We start from the raw sequence: 27239 nt of genomic DNA on the forward strand, positions 1-27239 counted from the left end.
ATGGTCTTTGCTGCTATGTATTGTCTCACTATGTAAAAGTTACTCATATTCAGAAATGCGATAGCTCTGTTACACCCTAAAGATACACTATGTGGGAAATGTTTTTCTTCTTACCAAATTAAGACTATACGTTCCTTATTTCAATCCCTCAGTCGGTAAACCATACACTGTATAAAATATATGACCAATTAGTCAATCATGTTCTAACTCAATTTCGTAAGTTATGCAAGCAGTTTTATGTCATTTTAACATAATATAAGTTTAATGGACTCATAAGGTTAATTTGATTCATCTTAAAAATTTAAGGCAACCAGGATTTTATTTACAGTGTACATAATCCCTTATTGGTCTGGGTTCATCAGAGGTTTAAATTGGAATAAATTTGCTCATTGCCTAACAATTTTTTTATTACAAACAAAATTCTTATTTAAAATTCTGCATAAATTTTTACCGTCAAACATTTTCTTTCCAAGTTTAGACAGGATATAAATCAAAACTGTTCATTTTGTTGAAATTCATAAACCACAAATTATTGCCAGATTTCCATTTAGAAACCCCCTTATGTTATTTTTGGATTTTGAACTGTACACTGAAAAAAAAGTTTTTTGGGGCTCGTAAATCAAGATAGCATAATCCAAGTACATTTTACAAATAAATCATATTTTGTCTTTTTACTTCAAAATGTCACGTTTGATTCAATAAGCTACTTAATACTTATTTTAATTTATTGTGCTTAAAATACAATAGTAAATCTACTGAACTATCTAGTGAACTAATCCAAAAGAAAATACACATACGCGAGGAAAACTTACTCCACAAAGTCTGTAAATCTATGTGCATGCTCTCTGATTCAAACCTTTCGGGTGGAGCACTTGAGAGCAACCGATGATTTCCTCACACAGAATAATGTGATATTTACAAGGTAAGTTACACTATTTGTTTGTTGCTCAATTTGATTTTGTTTGCAGAAAGTTATAGGGTTCCTGTCAATTTTGATGGTTAAAGAGGTAGCATGAAGTGTTATTTGAGCGAGTTTTCTGAAGATCCGATTAGCATAAGAATATTAGCAAACGGCATCCATGTCTAAAACAACTGTGTTAATCTACAGTGAACTTAAAGATGATTTTTTTTTAATGAATACGAGTGTCCAAGCATAGCAGTAAATTGCATTAAGGACATAATTACCCAACATTGAAGTTAGCCTGCTGTGCTGTCTGCACTATAAATATGAGTTTTCTTAGATTGGACAACCTCAGAACTCATTTGAACCCAGACTGATAAGTTGCCCGAGCCCTGAGAGCCCAAAACATGACAGAAAGATTTATTTATTAATCCATCCACATTAACATGTGCAAATACTCTACTTGTTAAACTATGGAGATATAAAGTACTGAGTATGTTCAGGCAGCCTCTATACCTGCGAACATTTATTGCTGAGTCCAAAATAAATGAACTGATCATATTTTAAATCAGTAATATTATTATATGTTCATTCAATTTTCTGACATTAACATTTCTAATATGTTCAAGATTGCTCTCACCACTCATGCTCATGTAAGGTATAGGTTTGATAACACATTTATATAGATATACTAATGTATTCAACATGTGTGTGTTATAGGCAAAAAAGTGTTGATTTGACTACTAAATCGTAAATGTTATTTTTATTTCATTTATCTTAGATCAATAATGAGAACAGAAGCATAACCACAACACCCTGTAGCCAGCCTTTCTGCAAAAACTGGACTACATTCACTCAACCAGGTAAGCGTATATATTGCACATCCAGCTGGTGCCAGCCTTTTAGATATGCAGTTATCTGGAGATGGAGATTTACACTGTTGCTGGTTAATGACCACAGAAATGTATTTTTGTTGAAGTCAGCAAGTTGAAGACAAGTGAGATGCTGTGATCCGCTGCCTGCTTTCCTACCTGGGAGAATCATCTCAGGGGCTCATTGGAGACTACCAGGTACATAAAAAATGTCTAAATTACTTTTTACTTTGGATATGTAAGGTTCTTTAAGTGTTTAAGACATGTTAGTATTTTTATCCCCCAAAATTGTAATTTTTGGCTAACTTTTAAAAACTTTAAGCAACAGAGCGCAGGTCTTTTATATCATACAGTTGATTATATCATAAAGCAAGAGATAACATTGCAACTAAATCTACAGTATTTTAATGCACTTATTTGTGTATTTGACAGGATGTCAAGAGACTCGCTTAAAGACTGCTTCACCAATTGTTGGGAAGATCATTGTACTGGGCAGTACTACAGCAGAGGAAGATGCCAACATAGATGACCCCATCATTCTGTCTGAAAGGACTTTTTAAATTTGTTTATTGAGAAGTTTAACTCAAATTAAAGCACTCAATGAAAATGTGTGGCAGTGTTTTAATTAAGAAACAGTTGCAATGCATCACCATATTTTATTTAACATTTTAAAATAAAGATAACTAAAAAAGATAACTAGGAATATTGGATAAGATATAAATCTCAAAATAGTAATATTTAAATGTACGACTTAAGTAAATTTTACAAACAAAAAGTCAATAGAATTTACTTAGAATTGCCCAAGTAAATTTAACATTTCTAATTAAATGTACTAATAATTTTGGTTAATCTTTTACTTGGCAAAGCTTTGAAAATTTACTAGCCTTTTCTGAGTGAAAAAGTTGCCTAGCTTTTTTTAAGTAAATCCTACTCATTTTTTTACAGTGTAACAAAAAGATAGAGAAGCTTATGTTATTAATCTTTTGATAATATTTAAAAGTACTGTACCATATTCACAGATGCAAATGTATTAACTGAAAACCATGTCATGCTATACTAAGAGTTAGAACATTATACCAACAACATAAAGCAAAGCACTAATAAAAAGTCCATTGAAATATTTTTTTTGAATCATTTAAGATCCTATAATCCCACAAGGCCCTTACCCTTTCATAGTATCTTTACTTACTCATATATTTGTTTGTCTTATTTATATTTTGCTTTGTACACCCCTGACCCTTTTTTCTTTCCTTTCTTTCCTGTTCTGTACTGTTCTTTAAGCAATAATAAAAAAATAAATTGGAATCCTTTTATTTACTCTAGGTCTGTTGAATTTTCTACTCTAAATTCTGCCCTTATTCTAACACTAACACTCGTTTATCTGCTCTCTATTCTTTTGTCGTTTTATATATATATATATATATAAAATAAGTACTTTTGACCTGAACAATCCATTTTCTATTTCTACATTTTCCTCAAACTCTGTCTATATACACACAAATACATTTTGTGTTGCAACTAGCAATTATCATATTATTTACATATTTTTGTTGTATTGTAAATCACTGTGGGTAAAAGTGTGTGCCAAATAATAAAAATATTTATGAAAATGTAGAATGGTCTACCAGGGGTGTCAAAAAGTCCTACTCATGCACTGTAGTTATGAACTATGACAAACTAATAATAATTTACAATCAGCAACGATAAACTACGTGTCCCTTTTAAAATCAAATGATCGTAAATGAGAAAATGTGATGACACAAATGTCAGGCTGTTAAAGACAAAATATTTCCATTGAAAGTTGGTTATCAAAATTGGGGATTCATGACATTTCAGAGGTGTGCTTATGAAAACAAATCTAGAGAGCAATGAGAATGAAGTATGAAAATGCTTTATTTGATATTTTTAACAAGAAAAATATTTAAAAAGTCTGGGTTACCAGTTTTTTCTAAAAGTACTTTAACGTTATTTTAGTAGCGCTACAATTAGTGGTACATCCATACATAGAAGTGTTTACCATAGTCATACTACAGTTGAATATATTTCAGACAAACATGATCAAGAACCCTCTTGCTATTAGCCAAACACGCTGCATCTCTGTCCTGAGTCCCCGGTCTGCTCGAAGAACATGAAGTCCTGCAGAACACAGAGACGGTGGTATTAAATACATGAATAGACGTATAGATTGGTAAATGAATGACTGTGTGGTATCTTACTATAAGGAAACACGCTCCCAGCAGAACTGCTTTCATCCTCACATCCAAGTCAATGGGAAAGTTAATGCCAAAATTATCGGAGTCAGTGAGTGACTCTTTGATCAGGCCAGCCCACTGTTTACTGATTCGACCAACAGGATTCCCGTCTTTACCCAATACCTGTATTAAACACAGAACATTTTATTTGTGTCAAAATAATCACCCAACAGACACAATTAGAAAAATTTTATTTAATTTATTTACATATAAAGCACAAACAAACTCAGAAATAGTTGCGATTGCTGTGCAAAATGGCTCAAGGTAGAAGAGCAGAAATTAAAAAATATAAAATAATGCATTTTAAATATTAATAAATCATTTAAAAAGACCAAGTATGATAAAAATAAAGAAATAAACAAAATATTAGATAAAGAAATACCCCTAGATTTAGTTGTGAGCTTATCAGGAGAATTGCGAAAAGAAATGTCTCATGTATAAAACAGTTTATATTAGTAATATTGTTAATAACAGCAAAAAATAAAAACAAAAAAAAACTGATAACAGTACATTGGAAGAAGGTCTTCCAAAGGTGGCTCAGTGGTTCCAAAAATGAAACATGTCTATATAATGAATGCATATCTACAATTAAAAACCGATATTTTTTTATAAGAGGTGGAAAAGTATCGTAAGATATTTAAATTTATACACTTAGAGGTTGTTTAACTTATGAATGTAACTTGTTTGTGTAATTTGATGTGCAAATTAAATGTTTCTTCTGAAAATATGTCATGATGGCATAATTTTATTTTATTTATTATTATTTAAGTATTTAATTATTAGTTTTTCCCCCTCATCTGTAATTATCGGGTCCAAAAAGTTGTCAAAATCATAAATAAAAGGGTTCAAAATAATAAAAAGACCAAGCATTATAATGAATTAAAGGCAAGATGATAATCAGACATGATCACACAATAATACATACATCAAAATCCACATCGCCACAGCAGCTGATGGCACACAAAGGTCCTTCGATGGTCAACATCTTTGTTTTGGACATGTCATACAGTGAGAACATGGGCTTGAACATGTGCCAGTCTTGCTTGATGTAGCCAATCGGATTCCCTGGTGGCGCCTGTACCTCCAACTTTTGTCAATATCCAGACAGAAAAAGGAATCAGGGTTATAATAATCCATTTATCGTTTAGAATAATTACTGAAAATCTTTTAATCTTCCAGTCTCATGTTGCCCGGGTATAGACCATTTTTATGTAAACAAAAACAATAGTCCCTAGGGTCACACTTTACAATAAGGTTCATTAGTTAATGTTAATTAATGCATTTACTAACATGAACAAACAATGAACAATACATTTACTACAGTATTTGATTATGTTAGTTAACGAAAATACAGTCTTTCATTGTTAGTTCATGTTAACTCACAATGGATTAACTAATGTTAACAAGCATGGACTTGGATGTTAATAATGCATTGGTAAATGTTCAATTATGTTTAACAAATGCTGTACAAGTGTTTTTCATGATTAGTTCATGTTAGTAAATGCATTAACTAATGAACCTTATTGTAAAGTGTTACCGTCTCTAGTTCCTGTTTTACATTTCTATAGCTTCCGAGAATCCAAAAAGAGCCACATATTGATAATGTTATGATTGCTGTTTTAACTTTAAAATATGATTGAATTGCCTCATTACAGTTATGAAATAGTTTGATAACAAGCAGGAAATGTTCATGAGCCAGTGAAATGACCACATTGAAATAGTCTATATTTTTGGGAATAGCCAAAAATAGACTGAATCAGTTGAGTGAGTCAAAATTATTATAATATTATAATAAATAAATTATATTTATATATATATTAGTAAATTCCTTTCTGTAAAGATATTTCCGTATGTAAATACATCAAAACGTAATTATTTATTAGTAATGTGCATTGAGAGAAATTAAATTTTTTTTTAAAAATACAAATGTGAAAATGTATTGATTTTCTCAATATTTCATAATATTTTTAACCTTTACATTCCAGATTTTAATACAGCTAGTTGTACTTTTTATACAGCTATTTGTATCTTAGCTAAATATTGCCCAATACTAACTAACCATACATAATTGGAAAGCTTATTTATTTGTCTTTTACAGTTATACATCTCATTTTCCAAACATTTAGTCTTATGGCTGGTTTTGTGGTGCACAGTCACATATATCTTGTTGAAACATTTTATTTTGTCTCTCCAAAGGCCAGAAAACATCAAATTTCACTTTGAGATGTTACCTCTTGAAGACAGCAGGGGAAACAGCAGGACGTGCAGCGGTAAGGCCTGCTCAGGTGAATCACTTCCTGCTCAAAATTATCTCGAATCTCGATTTCAAAACTCCTGAGAGGGCCACAGATATTTCGAGTGCAGCAGTCTGTGTTTTCTTTAGCGTGGAAGATCTTCTGGCCCATGCTGTTCTTAATCTCATACTGGTTATTTGTCTCAAAGCCAATAATGGCTGGAAAAAAGAGAAATGTCTTTTTAGTGATTGTAAAGAGCGCCCAACACAGAGATATATTACAGAATGACAATGCCAAGATTCACTGGGTCAAAATCCGGAAATTTTCCAATGAACTGGCCACCAGCTGATTTGAACCCCACTGGATGCATTTGAGATTTGCTGGAGTAGACTTCACAGAGTGGTCAGACACTCAACATCCTTAGTTTCTATTATAATATACATTTTTCATTGCATTGTTTTGACAACCATATGCAAGGTCACAAAGCTTATTTCTATGAAGAACTGCATTAATTTTGGGCTGAGATCTTGTACTGACTCCCACAAACGGACCTGGTGGAAAACCACTATGTAAAGCGCATATAATTAGATCCAAAAGGTAAACTTAATCTATGACTTATTTAAAGGCACATGAATATTGACATATACTATTGCCCATATTTTAATCATAGATATGTCATAAGAGCAACACTATCAGTGCCATTGAAATTACATGTATCTAATTAATGATTAACCTGAATAACCCAATTAAATACAATCTGTTACATATTATAAAAAACAACAACACTAGTTAGTTATACATACACATACAGTGCCCAGCATATACAAGTACACAGCTATACAATATTATATTTGTGCATATTCATTAGATTAGTAAGTACTAAAGCCAATTCTGGAGCTTATCTAACAAAATAACTTATGATAACGCTCCAAAAACTAGTACACCCAAATTTGTTATAGAAAACTATTAAATGCAAATTCATAAAATGAGGGAAAAAAAAAAAAAAAAAAAAAAACCAAAAAAATTTAAGTGTAGTTTTGTTTTGCAATTTGCTTGAATTTAATTGTATGATCTTGCAATTTCTAAATATGTTTGGTGACTAAAATACTTTAATAAATATGTTTAATAAATAGTTTTTTCAAAGCACCAAAATATATTGCCTATATTCACAGAGAAATGGATAAAAATATTACTTTTCAAAATGGGGTGTACCTAATTTTGCTGAGCATTGTATGCGTGCCAATTCTAGAACATGATCATCTTTGTCCTAGGGAGTAATTTTGTCTTTTTACATAAATAAAACTGTAGTTTTTACTCAACAAATCCACAATTAACTAATGTATACAAAATCTTTGATGTTCAATATAATGTCAAGGTTTTCCAGAGACACAAATTTAGAGATCCTCAAAACTTATGCATTTACACTCACAAATGCTTATATTTACGTTAAATTATAAACTTTGCTTCGTCGTACCCATCTAAATTATGACTAAAAAACAAAAACGTACCTTCAAGAAGTTCAATCTTTTGATGGACTAATATCTGGTCAATCTGCAAACATATTTATACATACATTTATCCATCATAAAATACGTATTACTTGCCTATAGTTGAATTAGGGACTTGTACAACTCCCATATAATTTAAATTAATTACTTCTAAATGGCAATCTGACCTGTGTAAGGTACTCCAAACCCGGTGGGACAGCTGCTGGGCTAAAATAAGGCTGCTCCATGTCTAACTTGGAAAAAGAAAACAGCAAAATGATCCCTAAAAGGTTAGCAAAAATTGTATTATTCCATGCAGCTCACATGTAAAACTAACCACGGTAAATGTAAACCTGGTGTAAAATTACAGAAATAAGCTTTATTTGCTCCTCATCATATAGATCAACATTTTCCCTTACACAGAGCTTTTCATTTGAGACCATTTCTATGTAATTACATTAAAGCACAGGTTATGTTCAACATCCTACCATAAACATGGAAAAAATTGCTTTACAAAATTTGCATTACCTTGCAAATTTTGAACCAGTGGACCATTATGTAAATTAAACAATGAAACATCACACACTGACAAAAAGATGCTCACCATGGAAAAACGAAGTTTAAGTTTTAAATCGTAAATACACTTACCTCACGTCAAGTAGCTGATGATTACAAATAACAGCAATCACAGCAGGCGAGCTGTAGAGTGATGCACCTGCACTGAAGCATGTGACTAACGTGAACAGGAGTCGTCACACCCCTTTGACTACACTCCCTTTGGACATTGCTCACTGGAAAACCAGTGACATCAGCAAACAAAACACTGCAAATTATTCGGCTTGACTTTAAAGGACATTTATTTTCAGAATTTCCTAATGTAATGCTCAGAAAAATATAGCATCTCCTCATCTTTCAAACATATACAGCTGTACATACATGTACTATATACACTGGGATAAACAAGACAAATGATTTATTTCAGGTTTATGATGGTCAAAAATGGCAACCCAAATTCATGAATAAAAGCCATGTCCTTGCAACTTAACTGTAACGTAATACACAAAGAACTACGATCAAGCTATAAAAGTGTTGAATGTGGTCTAATCATGTTGAAATCTGCTTTACAGTGGTCAAAGGTTAATTTGGGAACATTAAAGAGAGTCTATTTATCACATGACTGAAAAGCGTTACGCAGAACATTACTTTGGAGAACAGAAGATTTAAACAGTGTCCACATCATACGGATCTGAGCTTACCGTTCTCCCTCATCTAACACTCCTAATTGCGCTTGTTAGACTTTTCCTATGGGGCTCCATTAACAGTACAAGTTGTCAAGCTGACACTGATAAACATTGGATTACAACACCGCCTCTGCACATGAAGTGGACTTGGCTGAATGGGTAATCTGGATAAACCAAATAAACAATAATAACTCTGAAAACTTGTGGGGAAATATCATAAAAACACTGCAAAATCAAATCATGATGCTATCATATGCTTAATTCTCCTTTTTAGATTTATATGTGCAGACAGAGTTTTGTTTTATTTAGCTTCGGATTGTTTTGGGCTACCAGAGGATCATTAAATTCACTCATTAGTTTATGCACATAATATGCCGTCAATACACATTCCTCATCAATATTGAAGTTCATTTGTGTACATCAGAAATGCACTACGCATACAGTAGTGCAAATAAGTGCATTTTTAAGACAGCTTCTTAAACGCTAAATGGCAGAAACCATGACGGTCTGTCAACACAGAACAAAGGAGAACAGATGGAGTTATATAAATCAACTTTTCTTTTAATTTAACAGAAGCTACTTAATTACTAATCAGAAAAGTAAAAATGACAGGTATGAGAACATTCATTTAAATACACAAGCAGGATCTGCTCCCATACACTGTTTCTCATTGGTCTCTTTTGACCGTTGGTCTCCTCAGACATCTGTAGCAGTAGAAAATGTCTGGCACGTTGGACTTCTTAATTTTAGCGCAGGAAAGATGGACCCATATGGAGCACTCTTCACATTCTATCATGGGACGTCCGGCAAAAGGCTTCCCACAATAACATGTAATCAAATCCCATGAATCGTCTCCTACAAGTAGACAAATAATAGAGGTTATGATCAGATGCAGCACTAAAAAAAACAAACATTTATCAGCATAACTTTTACGACGTGTATTTATAACCATCGAAGGTCTTTTAACTTTTAGCACACTGATTTGAATCAGACACCTACCAGATTCCACCATTATATCCTCATCAGTCACCAATGTGTCCGTTTCACAGGAGCTCAGGTCTGTTTCTTGATTGGACTCCACTTTAAGCCCTGCCTCATGCATGTGAATGGCCTGCTCAGTTAGCTCCTCCTTTGCAAACCCCTCGTTCAAAGGGCTTGAAGATGTGAAGTGTCTCTCAGCCTTTATGGAGGTCTTAATTTTCTTTAGTGCTGCTTTTGATTGTTTGTGCGCTCCTGCCTCAGAGATGCTTTTTCTCAGCCTTCCTAAAGACAAGCGGTGGAATTTCTTCACCTTCTTCCTCTCAGCTTTACTATGGACATGGTTCAGAGAGTCTTTGAGAGTCATCTTGTCTAAAGAGCTGTCCGACGGAAGATGGCTGAACTCTCTGCTGCTGCTGCTGTCCGTTTCAGCTTTATGGACCAAGTTGTGAATGTTGTTGAGATCGGAGTGAGTATCTGTCCAGCTGTCTTTCACAGAGCCTTCACCAGACAGCTCAGAAAGGTCATGTGTGCATGGAGATGAAGACGGAGACCATGAACTCTCCTGGAAACACACATTAATACAATTAATACAATATCCTAATAATGAGATTTTGCATGAATAATGCATGTGGTTTCGCTTTTTAAAATGGTTCAGAGTATTTTTTCAAACGAATGCATATTGATCTGAACAACTTTTATTATATATATATATATATATATATAATTATCACCCTTGTGTATTACTCCGCCCACATACAGCGACAAGCAGAGGACACTCTTCGACAAATATTTCTGCTTTCGGGCAACATAATGTACTTTTGAGGCTTTTTAGTCGAGAATGTAGTTGTTTAGATCGCTATGCAGTTTATTTATAAGGATAGTGCCTATTTTTAAATGTTTACAATTTCTGAGAGACAGCACGTCGGCAACCATTAGTCTGTCATTGAGCAAAGACGGTTGATGTTTTCCTTCCACAAGATAGCGACAGAGACCACATAATGAGCCCTTAGAAGAGGAAAAACATTGTAATTTCTAACTACAGCTGATCAAATCATTAATAAATTAATAAGTGACTTTCTGAGTTGATCTCTTTCTTTTGTAAGTTGTAGTGCTGTATTTATACCAAAGTAAATGTAGTGTATTAAGTGTGTGATGGGACTCGCATATAAGGAATGTGTGTATTTTGTGTTGGCCACTCTTTGTATAACCCGAGTTACTTTTTTGGTTGGCTCATTTGTTGGTTTCTTAGGAGTCTCCTGATTTCGTTACTGCAGACTAGTTCAGTAAACAGACAGAAAAAAGAAATGCCTGCATGTGTTTTTCCTTATCGCAAACACAACAGTAATCTGGTAGTGTTTGCGCTGCTTTGGCTTTTTCTGGGATAATTATTGTGATCTCCAGGATGCAACAGAGAAATCTCTGTAGACTGATGGCATTTCATGTAGTTCAGTCTTATAATCTTAAAATGTGAGCAAAATCCCCTGTTTCGTCATCGCTTTAGACATTATGCTAGAGAATCACTCAAATACTAGCTCTAAGGTGACGTTTGTGAATTCGCAACAATTTCTGGTATTCTGATCGTCAGCTGCAGATGTGAATGAATGGTGGAAATAGTTCATACAAAAGGGTTTTTAGACTCCATGTGCTTGATTATCTTTTTTATACACACGATTATGCTGTCCAACTGTTGTAAAAACGCAATATCACACTCGTAGCAGTGCAATGTGACTATATTGTCACTGGCCACATTGCACTGCTACTCATCTATATATATATATATATATATATATATATATAAAGCGTCAATCAGCAACTGAATTGAAATTTGAGCAATTGAATTTTTCTGGAATTAACATTTTATAAAGAGACAATTCTTTTGCTCATTGAACTTTTAAATTGAAATTTAGTAGTCAAAGCAACTTGGGAAAAACATGTACAATTATTTGTTTAGAAAATACATTTCACGTACATTATTATTATGCAAAGTGTCTTAATGCAAACAATACATATATAAATGTTGACAGTATTGACAATTTCACTTTATAGTTCCCATACTAAAAACAATACTTATGTTTGTATCACTTCCAGAGACTTAAAATTAGGTTCTCACCTCTTTTTGGGGTGGAATGTACCCAGCATAGGTCAGGACAAAACTGCAAAACTTATTGAAATCCTCTACAGTCCTCTTCCTACGCTCTGGAGGCTGGAATAAAAAACAACGTGATTAATAGTGATCTGTAGTAGTTAATAATGGCACGTTTAAACATATATAATGTCATGACATCAGTCTGACATCCTGTTCGAAACCAAAATATTTTTGCTAATTACTATCAGTGCATACTGGCAGATACTGATCCTATTCTCAGCCCTTCCCCCCATGCTCGGGCACATGTGGCCTAAGCTATAAATAAGTAACGAGGCTGTGTCACCATTTCAAACTATTACAAAATATAACAACGACAGCACTCACCAAAGCCTCCGATTTACATTTCCGGACGGTGTCTGTAAAAGAAACAGAAGACATCCACATTATTGGCGATACATTGATCATGCGTAACTACCGCGTTAGATGAACTGTCAAGCTAGCTTTAGCCTAAGCTATATTGGAACTGTTAAAGTTACTTTTGTATCGTTTTCGCAGAAGATTAGTGGAAGGTGACATGAATGCAATCGCATTTAAAACATTATATATAGTTGAAAATTTGCCGAGGGCTCATTTGTTCGAGTTAACGTTAATATATTTACATCCGAATTGAAGCTGCTTATGCTAAAAGCTAATGAACAGCAGATGAATCCTCGTCTACTCAGCAAAACAAGACGACGAATTAGTCTCCGAGCAATTCAAATATGCTTACAAAATTACATGTTATGTATCTGGAGATAGTACCGAGGTCTTGCCATGTAACTTATACTTAACCTAAGAGGATATGTCGCTGCAAGCATGAGTAGTTAATCCATTCAGAAGCTCTTTGTTAAATGGGTGTGTTACACGAGGCTTGTGTAAAACTTCGATTATTAACGTGATAGACTCCAATGAAACGAGACTAAATTTGTGTATATGACAATAATCAAAGCATTTACCTTGATGATGATGATCCATAATGCCCAACATGGTGGGGTGGTACCACAAAGTTGGGATCTTCTTACTGCTGGCTCTTTGGTGTATTGGTAATGACCTTACAGTGTCACTTTAGAAGGTAAAATGTCTTTCAGATGGTGAAAAAAGATGTAACTTCAGTTGTTTTTAAATACACCAGGCAAAAATGATCTAACGTTACCGCAGAACCGAAGGGTGATTTGCCATATGCTCAGCGGGGTCGTCTGGTCCAACGGTAAAAACTACGCAAAGGAGACTATATTTCGACGATCAGATGGAGGTTCAGCCAAAAATAAACCGAATGGTGTATTATTTCGCCCAGATTTCAATTATGGACGTCGACGACGATGATGATGATGAAGGTGGTGGTGGTGACTTATCTTCGGTCCTCGATGATTACAAACGAATTTAAGCTGGTGGCTTTAGATTTCCAAAAGCGATGACTCCACGAATGCATCCACGAACGCAAAGAAAACACGACAAAACCACCAGATCAAGTATTAAATTCCAAATGTTGATAAAACAAGAACGAGCTTTTTGCAACTGCATTCAACAAAGTCTTGAACGTCTGGGTTACGCGCGGTCTCAACAGGAATCACCCTGACTGTGACGCAACCACGCAAAGAGCGCCAGACTTTTTGCGTAATGCATATTGATAAAAGCGTAATGATTATGCATACGTTCTGGAAAAATAACTGCCAAGAGCAGTGTTTTATTCGTCTGTGATTCTCAACAGTGGTGAAATGCTTGTGCCCAGGTTGCGTTAATGTCCAGATTTGATGCTCGGTAACTTGGTTACGTCCTTGCCTTCACGCGAAGAGCACAGGAAATAAGAAAACTGTGGCTTTATGGACGCCATTTTGGATCATACGCGCAATGCCTTTCCACGAAAATATCCTCTAGGAGAGCCATAATGGCGCACTTTCCGTTGCAGTGTGTAAACGGACTTCCTTAATCCTGGCAAGTCAGCTGATCTATGTCGTGACAGTTTTTTCCCTCGATCTACTGCTTGGTAGGGTATTCCACGGATTGGCGTTCGGTTCATGCTAGTACAGTAAGATTAATCCTTTCATTATTTGTTACTCTTATTTTGTTTATTGGCATCTCTGTCGGTTTGCTCCCATCTCATTTTCTACGCAGGCGAATTGTGCTCATTTGCTGATCAGAGGCTTTGCTAGCAGCCATCTGTCACCTGACATTCAATGGTTCCTCACGACAGTCTGCTAGATTTTCTCATTCAATAGTTAAACGCGATTGTGCGTTTAGTACGGTTATCTAAATTCCTTAATTTCTAAAGTCGTTACAGCAGAAATCTAGTGTTAATCTGATCCCGGTCGGCCATAGTGGCTCTGCAGTTTATTAACTGTATTTCTGTGCTGTCATCCAAGTCGTTATAGGCTACTTGTCAGTGGTAATTGAGATATTTACTGTAAATTCCCTTCAAATATGTTCCTTTTAACGTGAACAAAACATGTTTAGATTGTGATTCTGTTAACATTATAAAAATAAATCTTGTCATGTTGTTTTTATTCTAAAAAAACTGAGAGATATTGATGTATTTTTACCACAATTGTGTCTTGAATCTGTCTTTTAGGTTTGGTAATACACAAGATGGATTTTTCCAAGCTGCCTAAGATCCGAGATGAGGAACGTGAGAGTCAGTTTGGATATGTTCATGGAGTCTCAGGCCCCGGTAAAAAAAAAAAAAAACTAACATATTCACCATTGCCAAATAGATGAAGTCAGTTTGTTACAAATTAGCTAACTGCACAGTGTTTATCTCACCAGTAGTTTTTCATCTGATGTTAAAAGTGAAGTCATGTGATGGGCAGGTTACAGTTTGTGTCTCTATTCAATACAGTGGTGACGGCCACCAGCATGGCAGGTGCAGCTATGTATGAACTGGTTCGTGTCGGCCACAGTGAGCTGGTGGGAGAGATTATCCGATTGGAAGGAGATATGGCAACCATCCAGGTGTACGAGGAGACTTGTATCCTTTACCATTCATCTGTGATTTACTTACACTGTGATTTCCCAAAAAGTTTTAAATATAGTTAATCCAAATAAAATTGTTGAATAATTAGAGGAGAAAAAAACAACAGGAATTTATGATTTAGATTCTGTTTGAAGTCTCAATAACCCAGGTATGGGTTCCGCCATGGTGTTGAACAATAAACAAACCTGCTGTACACTTGCTCCCGCACATCAAATCATAGTCTTTTGTTGTCAAAATAATGTTGTTGGCAAAATAAATCAACCCATTGTCAACACGTACTATTGTGACATAGTGTTTCATTCACAGTACTGTAAGGCATATTACAATGGTCTTACCATCTCACACTGTTACAGCATTGTGGTGCTGTTGCAGAATTTGTTTTGTATGTGTTTGTCTACTCTGCATTGTCTATATGTTTTCCTGAACCAAAGTAACACAGCTGGAGTTTGTGTGGGAGATCCAGTGCTCCGCACAGGAAAGCCCCTCTCTGTAGAGCTGGGGCCTGGAATTATGGGCTCTATCTTTGATGGTATTCAGCGCCCCCTCAAAGACATCAATGACCTCACGCAGAGCATCTACATCCCCAGAGGTGTTAATATAGGAGCACTCAACCGGGACCTTAAATGGGACTTCACACCTATTAATAACTTGAGGGTAATGAAATGTGTGTTTCTTTATATAGAGGTGTTGTGCACTTAGTTTATTTATTTTTTGGACATTTCTGTCTCTTTTTCCAAGACTGTGTGAGTTATGATAGTTATTATATGCTTGGTGGCTGGGTTCAAATACTCAAATCATAAGTATCAGGGCTCGAAAAATCTGGTCTACACCTTGCCCAGCGGGCTATATCAGATTTTGTGAGCCCTGGGTATTTATTTAATGAACCAATGAAAACTGCAACTAATCTAAAATAATAAAGGAATTGTTCAGCCAAAAAGTACAATTTATTGTTAATTCATGGAGTAAAAAGTCTTAAATTTGGAAACATGGTCTTAAATACTATTAAACAGGATAACATTTTTCTTTGTCCATGTAAAGCTACCCAATAGGTACAACCAACAATCCATCTCAAAAAAACATTTAACAAAAGTAAATTTTATTAACTCTATTTACTAATAGGGTTTAATCGTCTTCATTACATTCTTACAATGACATTTGTTTAAAATGCAATTAAAATGTATTCGTCCATTTATTTATGCATAAATGTACGTTGTGCATACATTTAATTTGTTGAAGTAAAAAAAAAAAAATTAGGCTGAAAAAAAAATTTATTATTATTAATATTATTATTATTATTATTATTATTATTATTCTCTAGAATTTGCTTATTTTGACTCCTTATTGAAATATGTGGCTAAGGAGTAACTGAATTTGAATTGGAACGGGGCAAGTCAAAATCTTTTACACTGGCCATAAACCCTGTTAATCGACTAACCCTCAGGTCTTCCAAGATGCATGTTACTCTTAACATTAGAAGAACATTTTCTATTTTCTTCATGATTCAAAAAATCTGAGACAATGGCTACAATCCAGCTAAACAAAAATAATAATTGTTGTTTGTTGGTAAACTATCCCCATAATATTCTGTGTTTTTCAAAGCTTTTAGAAATAAATGAATTTAAATCATTAGCACTGATCATTGCATGTGTAAACTGCACCTTATCTCTCTGTTTGGATATATTATTGGTTTATATTATTTGGATATTTTATTGTAGTTTGGATTGATTCCTGCAGCTACCTGCATGCTTTAACTCATTGTTTTGGCATCAGTCATATAGACCAAATAACATAGTTTGGTTACAAAACAGTAACATTTCACCAAAAAGCAACAATAAATATTCTACATGTACAATAATCCCCCTCTCTTCTCTCTTCTCTTTCTTGGGCACTTAAGAGTACATCTTTAAAAAGTAGCTAAATGTCATTTGTAAGTGATTAAATGTAACTATTAATGACTAAATGTAATTTTAGTGCAATTTGAATGTGCCTGAGTATTTTAAAAACAGTAGGTAGGATGTATAATACATTGAAATGAATCTCTCCATATTTAAAATTGTTTACAATATTGTTTTTTAGGTTGGAAGCCATGTTACAGGAGGTGATATCTATGGACTGGTGAATGAGAACTCTCTTATCAAACACAAGCTCATGCTACCACCCCGCAGCAGAGGAACAGTCACATATGTTGCTCCGCCAGGAAATTATGATGTCTCTGTGAGTCACACTCAAATTCATTCTCACATGTCTTTCGACATTACTACACATATATATATATATAGACAGGAAAACTCTTCATGTCAGGTCAGATGTATTTGCATATAACACCTTACTAAGGCAATCGTTAAATGTAAAAAAAAAACTCCTTTATGTTTGGGCAAGATGAGGAAAAACCCCAGACTTATGAAATACTGAAAGTTCCCTTTTCATTATGCGTGTGTGTCAGGATGTGGTGCTGGAGCTGGAGTTTGAAGGAGTGAAGGAGAAGTTCACCATGGTGCAGGTGTGGCCTGTGCGACAAGTGAGGCCTGTTACTGAGAAGCTCCCTGCCAACCACCCCCTACTGACTGGACAAAGAGTACTGGACGCCCTCTTTCCGTGAGTGTCAAACACATCTAGAAAAGTGTGGTTATATTTCTGCACAATTGCATTTTAATATCGATTGTAAACATTTTGCAATCTGCATTTTAAAAAGCTAATTAAGTGTGAAACCTATTGTCTGCAATTTTGGCCAACTGGTTATTTATTGCAAGATTTACTTTTCATTTTAAAGGCAAGATTTATTCATGAAATAATCCCAAAAAATTAGTATTCTATATTGTGTTGGTTTACATTATCCCATGTGTGATCAAATCCAGAGAAATAAGCCATTTTATTAGTGATACAAAATGTGTCCTGTGCCGCCATGCTAATGATGCTCGATTTTCAGTTTGGTTTAATAGAAAATAAGAAAACACAAAAGACACCTTAATATGATGTGTGTTTTTTTAGACTGCATGGAGCAGCAATATGACAGATCCTTAAAATGTATTTAGTATGATAAAACAGTATTGCTTCTTCCCAATGTGATCATGGCATAATAAAAGCTCCACCACATTTATGCCATGTTGCGGTCGTCGCTCATCAGCAATTGTTTTAGCAGCCTTGTTTTATTCAATGGCTGTCAGCCTTTCTCTGCTTAATGCTACAACATTCATAAGTTTTGAATATTTTAGCTCATCCATGTACATGATTTCTGGCAGAGTCCCATAGGATGTAATAAAGACGACTCACACTATTCCACGCTCAGTCACGGCACCATCAAGTTCAGGCTGTTTCTCAATACCAAGAACGCAGAGAACAGATTTGCGTTCTCATGGAGAGCCATTTTACCAGGTCACCTCTGAAGAACGAACTCGGGAGACGGCGAGAACACACAATGTGTCCTGTGAGAAATAAGATGCTGCGTTCTTCCTGATGGTCACATGACCTTCACGCATTTTTAACAGAAAATTATTCAAACTTTACAGCATTCATACAATAAATTTATTGTTTTTTTCCTTTTTCAATATTCAATATATATATATAACATGTGCAAAAACCTTGCAAATATATATTGCACAATATAAGTAAAACAGATTTTAATACAAATTTCAGCAAATAAACACCCGTAATGTGTTTATGCCTTTATTAAGATTTTCCTGGTAATGTTTACTTTCACCGTATCATTTAGGGGAAACTCCTGAGGCAAATAAGTTTTATTTCTGAATTTTAATAATAAATCTATATAAAATGCTGAACTTCCCCACCTCCTTTATTCAGTCGCAATGACTTCTAGGACTTCTCCAGCGAGTTTTACGCTCAAGTCTGCATCAGTGCGTCCTCTATCAACACATCAGGGAACTTTCACGCATCCTCCATTCTTGCGGTCTTGAGTTTTGGAACTGAACATTGGCGGTTGATGACGATGTTACACGAGAACATGAGGACACAAGATCGCTGAAGAATGCATATTGAAACAGCCTATGTTTTTGTTTGTTCTGCATAAACGCCCTCTAGGGGCAAAAATTACATTCTGTGCCTCTAACAAGCCTGCACAGACTTTCTTTTTTGTGTTCACTTTTTTTCTCGAATGGATTCATTTCCTGTTAAGTGTTTAAACTTTCTAGCTTTCGTCTGACATTGAATTGTTCCTTATGACAGTTGGCTAGATCTCCTAATTCAATAGTTAATAGCCGTATTTAAACTTCTCAAACTACTGCACACGTTTTAAGCACTCCAGGAAAAGAAAGTGCATACTTCTCATTCTCATTCATGAATTGTTTAAAATATAATAAATATGGGTAAAAGATGAGACACCCTATTTTAGGGTCTGCATCAAATTGAAATTAGAAGGAATATTAAATGCAAGTGACCTCCATAATGTTTCAAATAACTTCTAAAAAATAAAATGTCAATACATGGATGAAATAATGCTGCAAGAATATTCAGTGTGACAGATATATCTATGTAAATTAATAATACATGCGTTAGATCAAAGAAGATGTGATAGTTCTGAGTTGTATTAATGATTAAAAATGTTTTTAAAGTGTGCCGACATATAGCACAGAGGTGCTCACTGTGATCTGAGTTTGATTCCCTGCTCGAGGTCCAAAGCTTTCCATCTCTAATGCTTAAAAATGCTCTTTTGCAGGTGTGTCCAAGGAGGGACCACTGCCATTCCAGGAGCCTTCGGTTGTGGTAAGACTGTGATCTCTCAGTCTCTCTCCAAGTACTCCAACAGCGATGTCATCATTTATGTGGGTTGCGGAGAGCGTGGAAATGAGATGTCTGAAGTATTAAGAGACTTTCCAGAGGTTGGTGTGACAGTTAGTGTACCTGCTCACTTTGGCTACGTTCAAACTGCAACCAAATGTGGCCCAAATCAGATTTTTTGCAGTGATGATGATAGTGTGAACAGCCCAAACCGCATGGAATCTGATCTTCTCAGGTCAGATCTGTGCCACTTTCATATGTAGTTTTAAATCAGACACAGATCTGATGTTTTGCAATGCGACCGCAGTGTGAACGGTTATGTCGGTTTCATGTGACTTTTACATAATCTTTGAGCGACATGCGTCATCATTCTCTGCTGCAAATATCATCTACTCCGCAGCATCACAGTAGAATGGCACACATGGTGATTACTTTACCACAGAAAGTTGGTTGTTCATTTTGAAAAAGATTTTGAAGGCAAAACTGGTGCTTGTTAACGATTGGGGCACGGGTTGATCGCAAAGCTGAAGAGCGGCGTGCATGTTGCGGATAGGGGATCCATGTGCAAGGGAGGGAGAAATTTCTCTCCAAGAGAAAAAAAGAGCAGGTGCTCGGCCACCCAAACCCCCCTTCTGTACGTGTCTGCTGTTTATAACGAAGTAAAATTAAATGCAAACGGAGATAAAACAACTCCGCCTTCACAGTTCAGTCTGTGGCTGCTCATCAACCCTTGACGAGTTCACTACACCAGTGGTCAAACAAACGCACACCGCGGTTGTCATAAATAAGAAATTATCAGTGTTTTCAATCACAAGTGACTTATTTTAGATTTCAAATGCTGAAATACACATTAGTAGTAGCAGAACAATCATTTACAGTTCTTAAAACACACCACGGTTGTCTGTGAAAATGACAATAATCATATAAGCATGATCTGACAACTTGCTTACTTCATACAGTATCACGTGTGCATAATTAGACATTTTGTGCTGTCCGTATATGTACTTTTGCGCATGCGGGTTAGTTTAGGACCATGATCTGTTCACACTGCAAATCTGATATTGGCCACATTTATAAGGGCAGTGTGAACAGCCATACAAAAACATCAGATCTGAGAAAAAAAATCAGATTTGAGCACTAAGCCTGGCAGTGTGAACGTAGCCTTTGATAATTCAATGTTCATGAATGTGAGATGAATTTCATAACTGCAGGGGTTCATGTGACCCTTTTGTTTGATTTAAATGATCCAGGCTTAGGTGATTAATAGTACTTTCGTTGAATAGCTTACCATGGAGGTGGACGGGAAGGTGGAGAGCATTATGAAGAGAACAGCACTGGTGGCCAACACCTCAAACATGCCTGTGGCTGCCAGAGAAGCCTCCATCTATACTGGTAAACTCATGAGCCATCTGCACAAATAGAGTGACTTGATGAAAGCCAGAGTTTCCTGGGGTTATGGAATATTTGGATTATTATGGAATTTTAAAAGGTCTATTGTAGACATTGAAAGTCAGGAAATATTTATATTTTTTTGTCCAAGATGTAGTTTTTGTTTGTTAGTTTTACATTTTTGTTTCCATTTATCGAAATGTAATTGTTTCTATACAATTTTTTATTTGAATTTTTCACGCTTGTTTTTATGGTTTGACTATTTTTCAGCTACATTTTATTCCTTTCACACTCATCAACTGGCAGTCATCAGACTATAGTTCTTTACTTAGCCTAACATGTCAGGATAGTATACATTTTAGTAGCTTTGGCTTTAAAATGACCACTTCAATAACTGAACAGTAAGTACATCAGATTTTTTTTCAAAACCCAAGGTAAGTTATCCATTGCTGTTCAAATATTGGCTAATAAAATCCTGCAAAATTATATTCAAGCTAAAACCATTTTAATTTTATGCAAAACACAACAACGAACTGTCTGTTCATTATAGGTCATGGAAATTCAGCTTTTTAGTCAGGGAATTTGATATCTGATTTAGAGTGGGAACTCTGGAATAAAATTTAATTTAGAATCAGGTTGTATAAAACCAGTGATTAATTGCAAAATGTGAATGCATGTATCTGTGAACAGGTATCACGTTGTCTGAGTACTTTAGAGACATGGGCTATAATGTCAGTATGATGGCTGACTCCACTTCTCGTTGGGCTGAGGCTCTTAGGGAGATCTCAGGACGTCTGGCTGAGATGCCTGCTGGTATGTACAGCTCTATTGCAAATGTATATGTATGTTTTATTTATCTATATAGAGACAACTTACAACATTTAGAACTTTACAATAAAAAATTGTTTAAATGTCACTAATAAAATGTATATTTGTTATGTTATAAAACCTGCTAATAACATTAACAATGTGTTAAAGATCCTAGAAATGTTAGCTTATCGCAGCCACCCAAGATGACTTAGCAAATGTCCAATAGTGGTCTTGCAGTCATACAAATCAAAAGTTTATGTGACCCTTGAGCACAAAACCAGCCTTATGTTGCTATTGTAAAAAAGAGATAGTTTTGATATTGATAAAATTATCGATTTTTTTTTTTTCTTTTATGCCAGAAATCATTAGGATTATAAGAAAAAGTAACGTTCCCTAATAATATTGTCAATTTTCTGCAGTAAATGTATCAAATCTTAATTTTTAAATGGTGACAGCATTGCTAAGCACTTCATTGAGACCACTTTAAATGTGATTTTCAATATTTAGATTTTCTTTACCCTCTAATTCAAATAGTTGTCAGTTTTGTCTTATGCAAGCCTCCTTTTATTGGATAATCGAACCTTCTTGTAATTCCTTCACAGACAGTGGATATCCTGCATATCTTGGAGCCCGTCTGGCGTCGTTCTATGAGAGAGCAGGTCGAGTGAAGTGTCTGGGTAACCCAGAGAGGGAGGGCAGCGTCAGCATTGTGGGAGCGTAAGTACATTTCAGGAACACTAAGTGAGCATTTTCAGTAAATGTATAAATTGATTGTGCTGCCTTTTTAACGTGAAAGTGGGTAATGGTAATTATTTTCTGTAAGTTTATAAAAGTCTTAGATGCATCGTGTGGTGGTTTGTAACTACAGATGTTTCTATTCTCTTGTGATCCCTTCAAAATGGATGTTTCCTACAGTGTGTCTCCCCCTGGTGGTGACTTTTCAGATCCTGTGACTTCTGCCACTCTTGGTATTGTGCAGGTGGGTATGAAAATGGATAACACAATTCAAATTACTAACCCTCATGCGACCTTTTAGACATTTTAGTCTATATTAGTTTTTTTTTAAACAATATTTTCTCTCCTAATGTTTGGCTCAGGCATGTATTTTTATCTCTTTAACTGCCCCACTAAGAAAAAAACTTTTTGATTGCATTTCTCGTAATTTCGCTAGTTAACACCCTCAATGCGTCCTTTTTTTCCAACACATCCCATAATTTCTAAAATATCAACCTCTACCAAATGATTGATATGTTGGTTTATGGTAAAAGTACCATAATTAATACATATGCTATGAAAAATCTGAAAATATAAGATCAATTTATTTAAAATATATAAAAAAAACTTTTTTTTTGAATACTAAACCATCTCTATTTTTGAAGTAAACCAAAAAATTGTTCAGATTGTCATTTAACATGTTTTCATTTTTTTTTCTTCAATAAAACCAAAATCAAGTGTAGTAGTGCAACAGAATTATGTTTCTTATATTTTTTAATTCTATTTTATTTTTTGTAATCCAACAATGCACAGCATTGTGTGAACAATCATTTAAAACAATTGTTCTTTAAATTACTTTAACAGTCATTATTTAAAACAGTCAAAACATGGTCAACCATTTGGTAGAGCGGGCAGTCAAAGGGTTATTGGAATTTTAATGAACTGCCTTCATTTCCTTTAAAAATATGTATATATATTTACACTTGATATATTAAAAGTTCCTTTTAGAACCTTTGGGACAAAAATGCCCTAATTGAAACCAATTTAAACTGCAATTTAAAATGAAAACTTTAAAATATATTTACATTTTTTGACAAGATAGTGTCATTTTGTTCAAGTTTGGCATATAAAGGAAATTCTCGCTTTATTCCTGTTTTCTGCTCATGTTTATTTTAGTCTATTATAGAGTTTATTTAATCAATCATTCAGCTATAATTTTGATTATGTTGGTAATGATGTGTTTAAATGGAGTGTGGTTTGAATGTGCGTAATGGAAATTGTATGTTTGTGTAAATGGTTTGAAAGAAAGACATTATTTTGTTCTGGAAGTCCTGCCCCATTGCAAATGAGCCACACTTTCGGCAGGGTCATAGGGCCATGCAAAAAATATGAATAAGGTGAAAGAATGTTACTGGGCCTTTAATTTGTTTTTTAATTTCATAGAAATATCTTCACATATTTCATTCCTTGATTGCACTTTTTCATTTGTTATTTATTTTTGTACAGAGACAAAAGTGAGCTTGATTTTAATGAAGAAGTATGTAGTAATGCTAAAGATTTTTTTGTTTTCACCTCAATAAATGTCTTTTTTGTTTGTTTGTTGTTTGGTCGATTTTAGAAAATGTTGAGTTAATACAAGTGTTTTCACAGCCAAGCCTATAAATATATGATGCTGGCCTGGAGTCATTTCATAGCTTGCAAGACATTTCATACCAGAGGGAGCTCTAGAGCAGTATTAAGGCACCCTCTGCATGTCATGTCAGCATTTTAACGGTTAGAATTGTGAAAATGAATGAGTGTTTGGTAAATATGATTAGAATTGATGCTTGTGAAAAAAATCAAAAGTCAGTAAAAGTAGAAAAACTATTAATATATGATATTTTTATGATGTTTTTGGACATGGACATTTTTATATATCTAACATTTACTTTTTTAATCCTCTCATTTCTCTCAGGTGTTCTGGGGTTTAGATAAGAAGCTCGCCCAGAGGAAACATTTCCCCTCAGTTAACTGGCTTATCAGTTACAGTAAATATACACGAGCGCTGGATGAGTACTACGACAAACACTTCCCAGAGTTTGTGCCGCTGCGCACCAAAGCCAAAGAGATTCTGCAGGAGGAGGAGGATCTGGCTGAGATTGTGCAGCTGGTTGGAAAGGTGTGTTCCTGTGTATTTACGATTTTATATATTGACGTATGTATTTTAATAGATTATGTTGGGTGCCTTAATTGCATTCGTTTTCTTCCTCTCCTATAGGCATCTCTGGCTGAGACAGATAAAATCACCCTGGAGGTGGCCAAACTCATTAAAGATGACTTCCTGCAGCAGAACGGTTATACTCCCTATGACAGGTAAAGCTGAATATCAAATGTCCATTTTTTTGATGTCTCGTTCATCCAGTTTGTCATTCTGTGTTAATTATTTCCCAAATTATCTCTCTTTCAGGTTCTGTCCCTTCTACAAGACAGTGGGCGTCCTGTCTAATATGATAGCTTTTTATGATCTGGCCCGGCATGCTGTCGAGACCACAGCTCAGAGCGATAACAAGATCACCTGGGCACAGATCCGTGAACACATGGGAGAAATTCTGTATCGGATCAGCTCCATGAAGTTTAAGGTAAGTTTTATTTATTGTTTTGTTTGTAGATTTAAAGATTGCGGAGTGAGTACAACATTCTTTTAGGGTTGTAGTTGAAGGTCAGTTTAATGCAATGTTGTTATGGTTAAGTGACACTAAAGCAAATTTTAAAAATGGATTCAGTTATCCCTCTATGGCAAACGTGTCAAATCAAGTTCCTGGAGGGCTGCAGCGCTGCATAGTTTAGCTCCAACCCTAATTAAACACACCTGATCAAACTAATTAAGTCCTTTAGTTCTGTTTGAAACCTCCAAGTAATTATGCTGAAACAATGTTGGAATTAAACTGTGCAGAGTTGCGGCCCTCTAGGAACTGGATTTGACACCTGTGCCCTATGGCATGGTGTTGTCATTAAGCAGCAATCCATTTTTGGCCCACAAAACATCTCTGAAATTTTTTAAAATTTGAGGTGGGTGTGGGTTTGACCTTGTTTCTGGGGGCAAAACAGCCATTTTGGGACCATAGCCTGCTTGGCACATGGTAATGTAAAATAGATTTGACCTTTTACATTTAAATTTAAATATCTTTACATCAAAAATATGTGTGATGAGCATGGATATGTGAAGAAGCATATTTGATTGAGAGAATTTTTTGGTTGTTATCTATATACTAAAATGGTTTTTCATTTGTTGCCTCAGGGCAACACTGTGCAGTTAGAAACACTTTTGTTAGTAACATTAAATGGAAGGAAATGTGCAGAAATCTATAGTTTTCACCATAATATATATGTTTTGCTTTTCTGTATACTATTACTTGGAGGAAATGTACGTTCAAACATTTTATGGAGATAAAGAACAAGATTGAGCAGCTCATTCCTTCTGACAGCGAGCTTGAAGAGTCACATTAGCTATGTTTCCTTTCAAAGATGCGAATTAAATTGAGTAAAATATTTCAATGCAACCATATAAATAAAATGGCTGCAATATGTTAAATCTTTAACTTGTGGAATAAAAACAACCCATGGCAAGTGGTTATATGCAGATGAAGTGAATGCAGACTTGGCAATCATGTATTCCTGACAAGACGTGCATATCAGTGGCGGTGTTTTGATTGGCCATGCAGCCTTAATGTTTATTTTACACCCCTTTTTTGGGAATGCTGTCCGGCTGAAGATTCTTCTGGGATCTGGCAACCCTGATCAGTTTTATCTGCATACATTTGGCTGTGTGTGTTTTGCAGGATCCAGTGAAAGAGGGTGAAGCAAAGATCAAAGCTGACTACGCTCAACTGCTGGAGGACATGCAGAATTCCTTCCGCACTCTGGAAGACTAAAAGCACTGTCTGACCTCACTTCCCCTCTCTCTCTCCTCCCCTGTGCTGTGCAGTGCATTTCCCAGTGCTCCCTTGTGCATGTGTTCCTTATACACACACTGATCTGAACCAGACGAATGAAAGCCAGAGCCGGTAGGCATCGCTAATCTGAACACGGTCTTTAACAAGCGTCAAGAGTGTGTGTTCTCACTCTATAGCTGCAACTGTTACTGTGTGTTTGAGCTGTAAGATTGTATTTTAGCATCTGCGATCTCTCTCTGTGCTGAGACTCGAGCACAAAAAACACAAAACATTCATCTCTTTTTCTCACCACCTGCTTTCCCATGAGTCCTCGTTGCATGTGTTAGGAGTGCAGGGGAGCACAGTGTTTATTTCCATCTTCTTTTTTCTCTCTCTTTCTCTCTGTGACCAATGAAAGATGTGTTATATGATAATGGGAACAACGGAAGTCAGTAAGGGATCATTGAGACTTCCTTTATTTATTCGAGTCTTGTTTTGTCTCATTGATGTGATTTCTGTTGTGTGTGTGTGTATGTGAGCTGGAGTGTGCAGGGGTGTGTGGGTAGATTTATCGTGACTTCTGTAGTAGTGGTACATTTATTGTGCGTGCTGTTGTGTGTTCA

At 35.2% G+C, this 27239-nt stretch overlaps 3 protein-coding genes and 1 long non-coding RNA gene across 7 annotated transcripts; 2 read left to right on the top strand and 2 right to left on the bottom strand.

The window, feature by feature from the left end:
- The first annotated feature begins 1680 nt into the window (after positions 1-1680).
- On the top strand, positions 1681-2380 carry LOC130229104 (uncharacterized). The gene is made up of 3 exons (XR_008837827.1): positions 1681-1764; positions 1885-1971; positions 2206-2380. It is a non-coding gene; the product is annotated as an uncharacterized LOC130229104 (long non-coding RNA).
- A 1268-nt stretch (positions 2381-3648) lies between these two features.
- Positions 3649-8489, bottom strand: plscr3a (phospholipid scramblase 3a). Of its 3 annotated transcripts, none has more exons than XM_056457733.1 (7): positions 8395-8489; positions 7935-8000; positions 7768-7810; positions 6257-6477; positions 4951-5112; positions 3990-4148; positions 3649-3909 (listed from the first exon to the last, which is right to left on the bottom strand). In XM_056457733.1, the coding sequence occupies exons 2-7, from the start codon at positions 7992-7994 to the stop codon at positions 3850-3852; spliced, it is 705 nt and encodes a 234-aa protein (XP_056313708.1). In that variant the 5' UTR covers positions 7995-8000; positions 8395-8489; the 3' UTR covers positions 3649-3849. The 3 variants fall into 3 exon arrangements, with proteins under 3 accessions (XP_056313708.1, XP_056313710.1, XP_056313711.1); XM_056457735.1 differs by having other exon boundaries at positions 7935-8029; positions 8395-8481; XM_056457736.1 differs by having other exon boundaries at positions 7935-7996; positions 8395-8474.
- A 96-nt stretch (positions 8490-8585) lies between these two features.
- phf23a (PHD finger protein 23a) lies at positions 8586-13667 on the bottom strand. Of its 2 annotated transcripts, none has more exons than XM_056457732.1 (5): positions 13055-13667; positions 12439-12472; positions 12079-12171; positions 9987-10530; positions 8586-9842 (listed from the first exon to the last, which is right to left on the bottom strand). In XM_056457732.1, exons 1-5 carry the CDS (start codon positions 13078-13080, stop codon positions 9655-9657), a joined length of 885 nt encoding a protein of 294 aa, XP_056313707.1. In that variant the 5' UTR covers positions 13081-13667; the 3' UTR covers positions 8586-9654. The 2 variants fall into 2 exon arrangements, with proteins under 2 accessions (XP_056313707.1, XP_056313706.1); XM_056457731.1 differs by having other exon boundaries at positions 12439-12470; positions 13050-13667.
- A 272-nt stretch (positions 13668-13939) lies between these two features.
- atp6v1aa (ATPase H+ transporting V1 subunit Aa) lies at positions 13940-27144 on the top strand. Its single transcript, XM_056457730.1, has 15 exons — positions 13940-14119; positions 14660-14758; positions 14927-15055; positions 15501-15715; positions 17138-17275; positions 17505-17656; positions 19731-19893; positions 21076-21184; positions 21872-21994; positions 22594-22708; positions 22907-22970; positions 24660-24863; positions 24963-25057; positions 25152-25323; positions 26524-27144. The coding sequence occupies exons 2-15, from the start codon at positions 14677-14679 to the stop codon at positions 26614-26616; spliced, it is 1854 nt and encodes a 617-aa protein (XP_056313705.1). The 5' UTR covers positions 13940-14119; positions 14660-14676; the 3' UTR covers positions 26617-27144.
- Positions 27145-27239: the final 95 nt, after the last annotated feature.

This window comes from Danio aesculapii, chromosome 5 (genome assembly GCF_903798145.1).
Source record: "Danio aesculapii chromosome 5, fDanAes4.1, whole genome shotgun sequence".
Lineage (NCBI taxonomy): Eukaryota > Metazoa > Chordata > Actinopteri > Cypriniformes > Danionidae > Danio > Danio aesculapii.

Bases quoted from the DNA above. Each gene is read 5' to 3' on its own strand.
- atp6v1aa (XM_056457730.1), top strand. From the start codon at position 14,677: ATGGATTTTTCCAAGCTGCCTAAGATCCGAGATGAGGAACGTGAGAGT. The intron at 15,056-15,500 runs GTATCCTTTACC...AAAGTAACACAG, and splicing joins CCAGGTGTACGAGGAGACTT to CTGGAGTTTGTGTGGGAGAT. The intron at 25,324-26,523 runs GTAAGTTTTATT...TGTGTTTTGCAG, and splicing joins TCAGCTCCATGAAGTTTAAG to GATCCAGTGAAAGAGGGTGA.
- phf23a (XM_056457731.1), bottom strand. From the start codon at position 13,080: ATGTTGGGCATTATGGATCATCATCATCAAG. The intron at 12,471-13,049 runs GTAAATGCTTTG...TTTCTTTTACAG, and splicing joins TATGGATCATCATCATCAAG to ACACCGTCCGGAAATGTAAA. The intron at 9,843-9,986 runs GTAGGTGTCTGA...GTCTACTTGTAG, and splicing joins GGATATAATGGTGGAATCTG to GAGACGATTCATGGGATTTG.
- plscr3a (XM_056457733.1), bottom strand. From the start codon at position 7,994: ATGGAGCAGCCTTATTTTAGCCCAGCAGCTGTCCCACCGGGTTTGGAG. The intron at 6,478-7,767 runs GTACGTTTTTGT...TCTTTTTTCCAG, and splicing joins AAAGATTGAACTTCTTGAAG to CCATTATTGGCTTTGAGACA. The intron at 3,910-3,989 runs GTAAGATACCAC...TGTGTTCTGCAG, and splicing joins TGGGAGCGTGTTTCCTTATA to GACTTCATGTTCTTCGAGCA.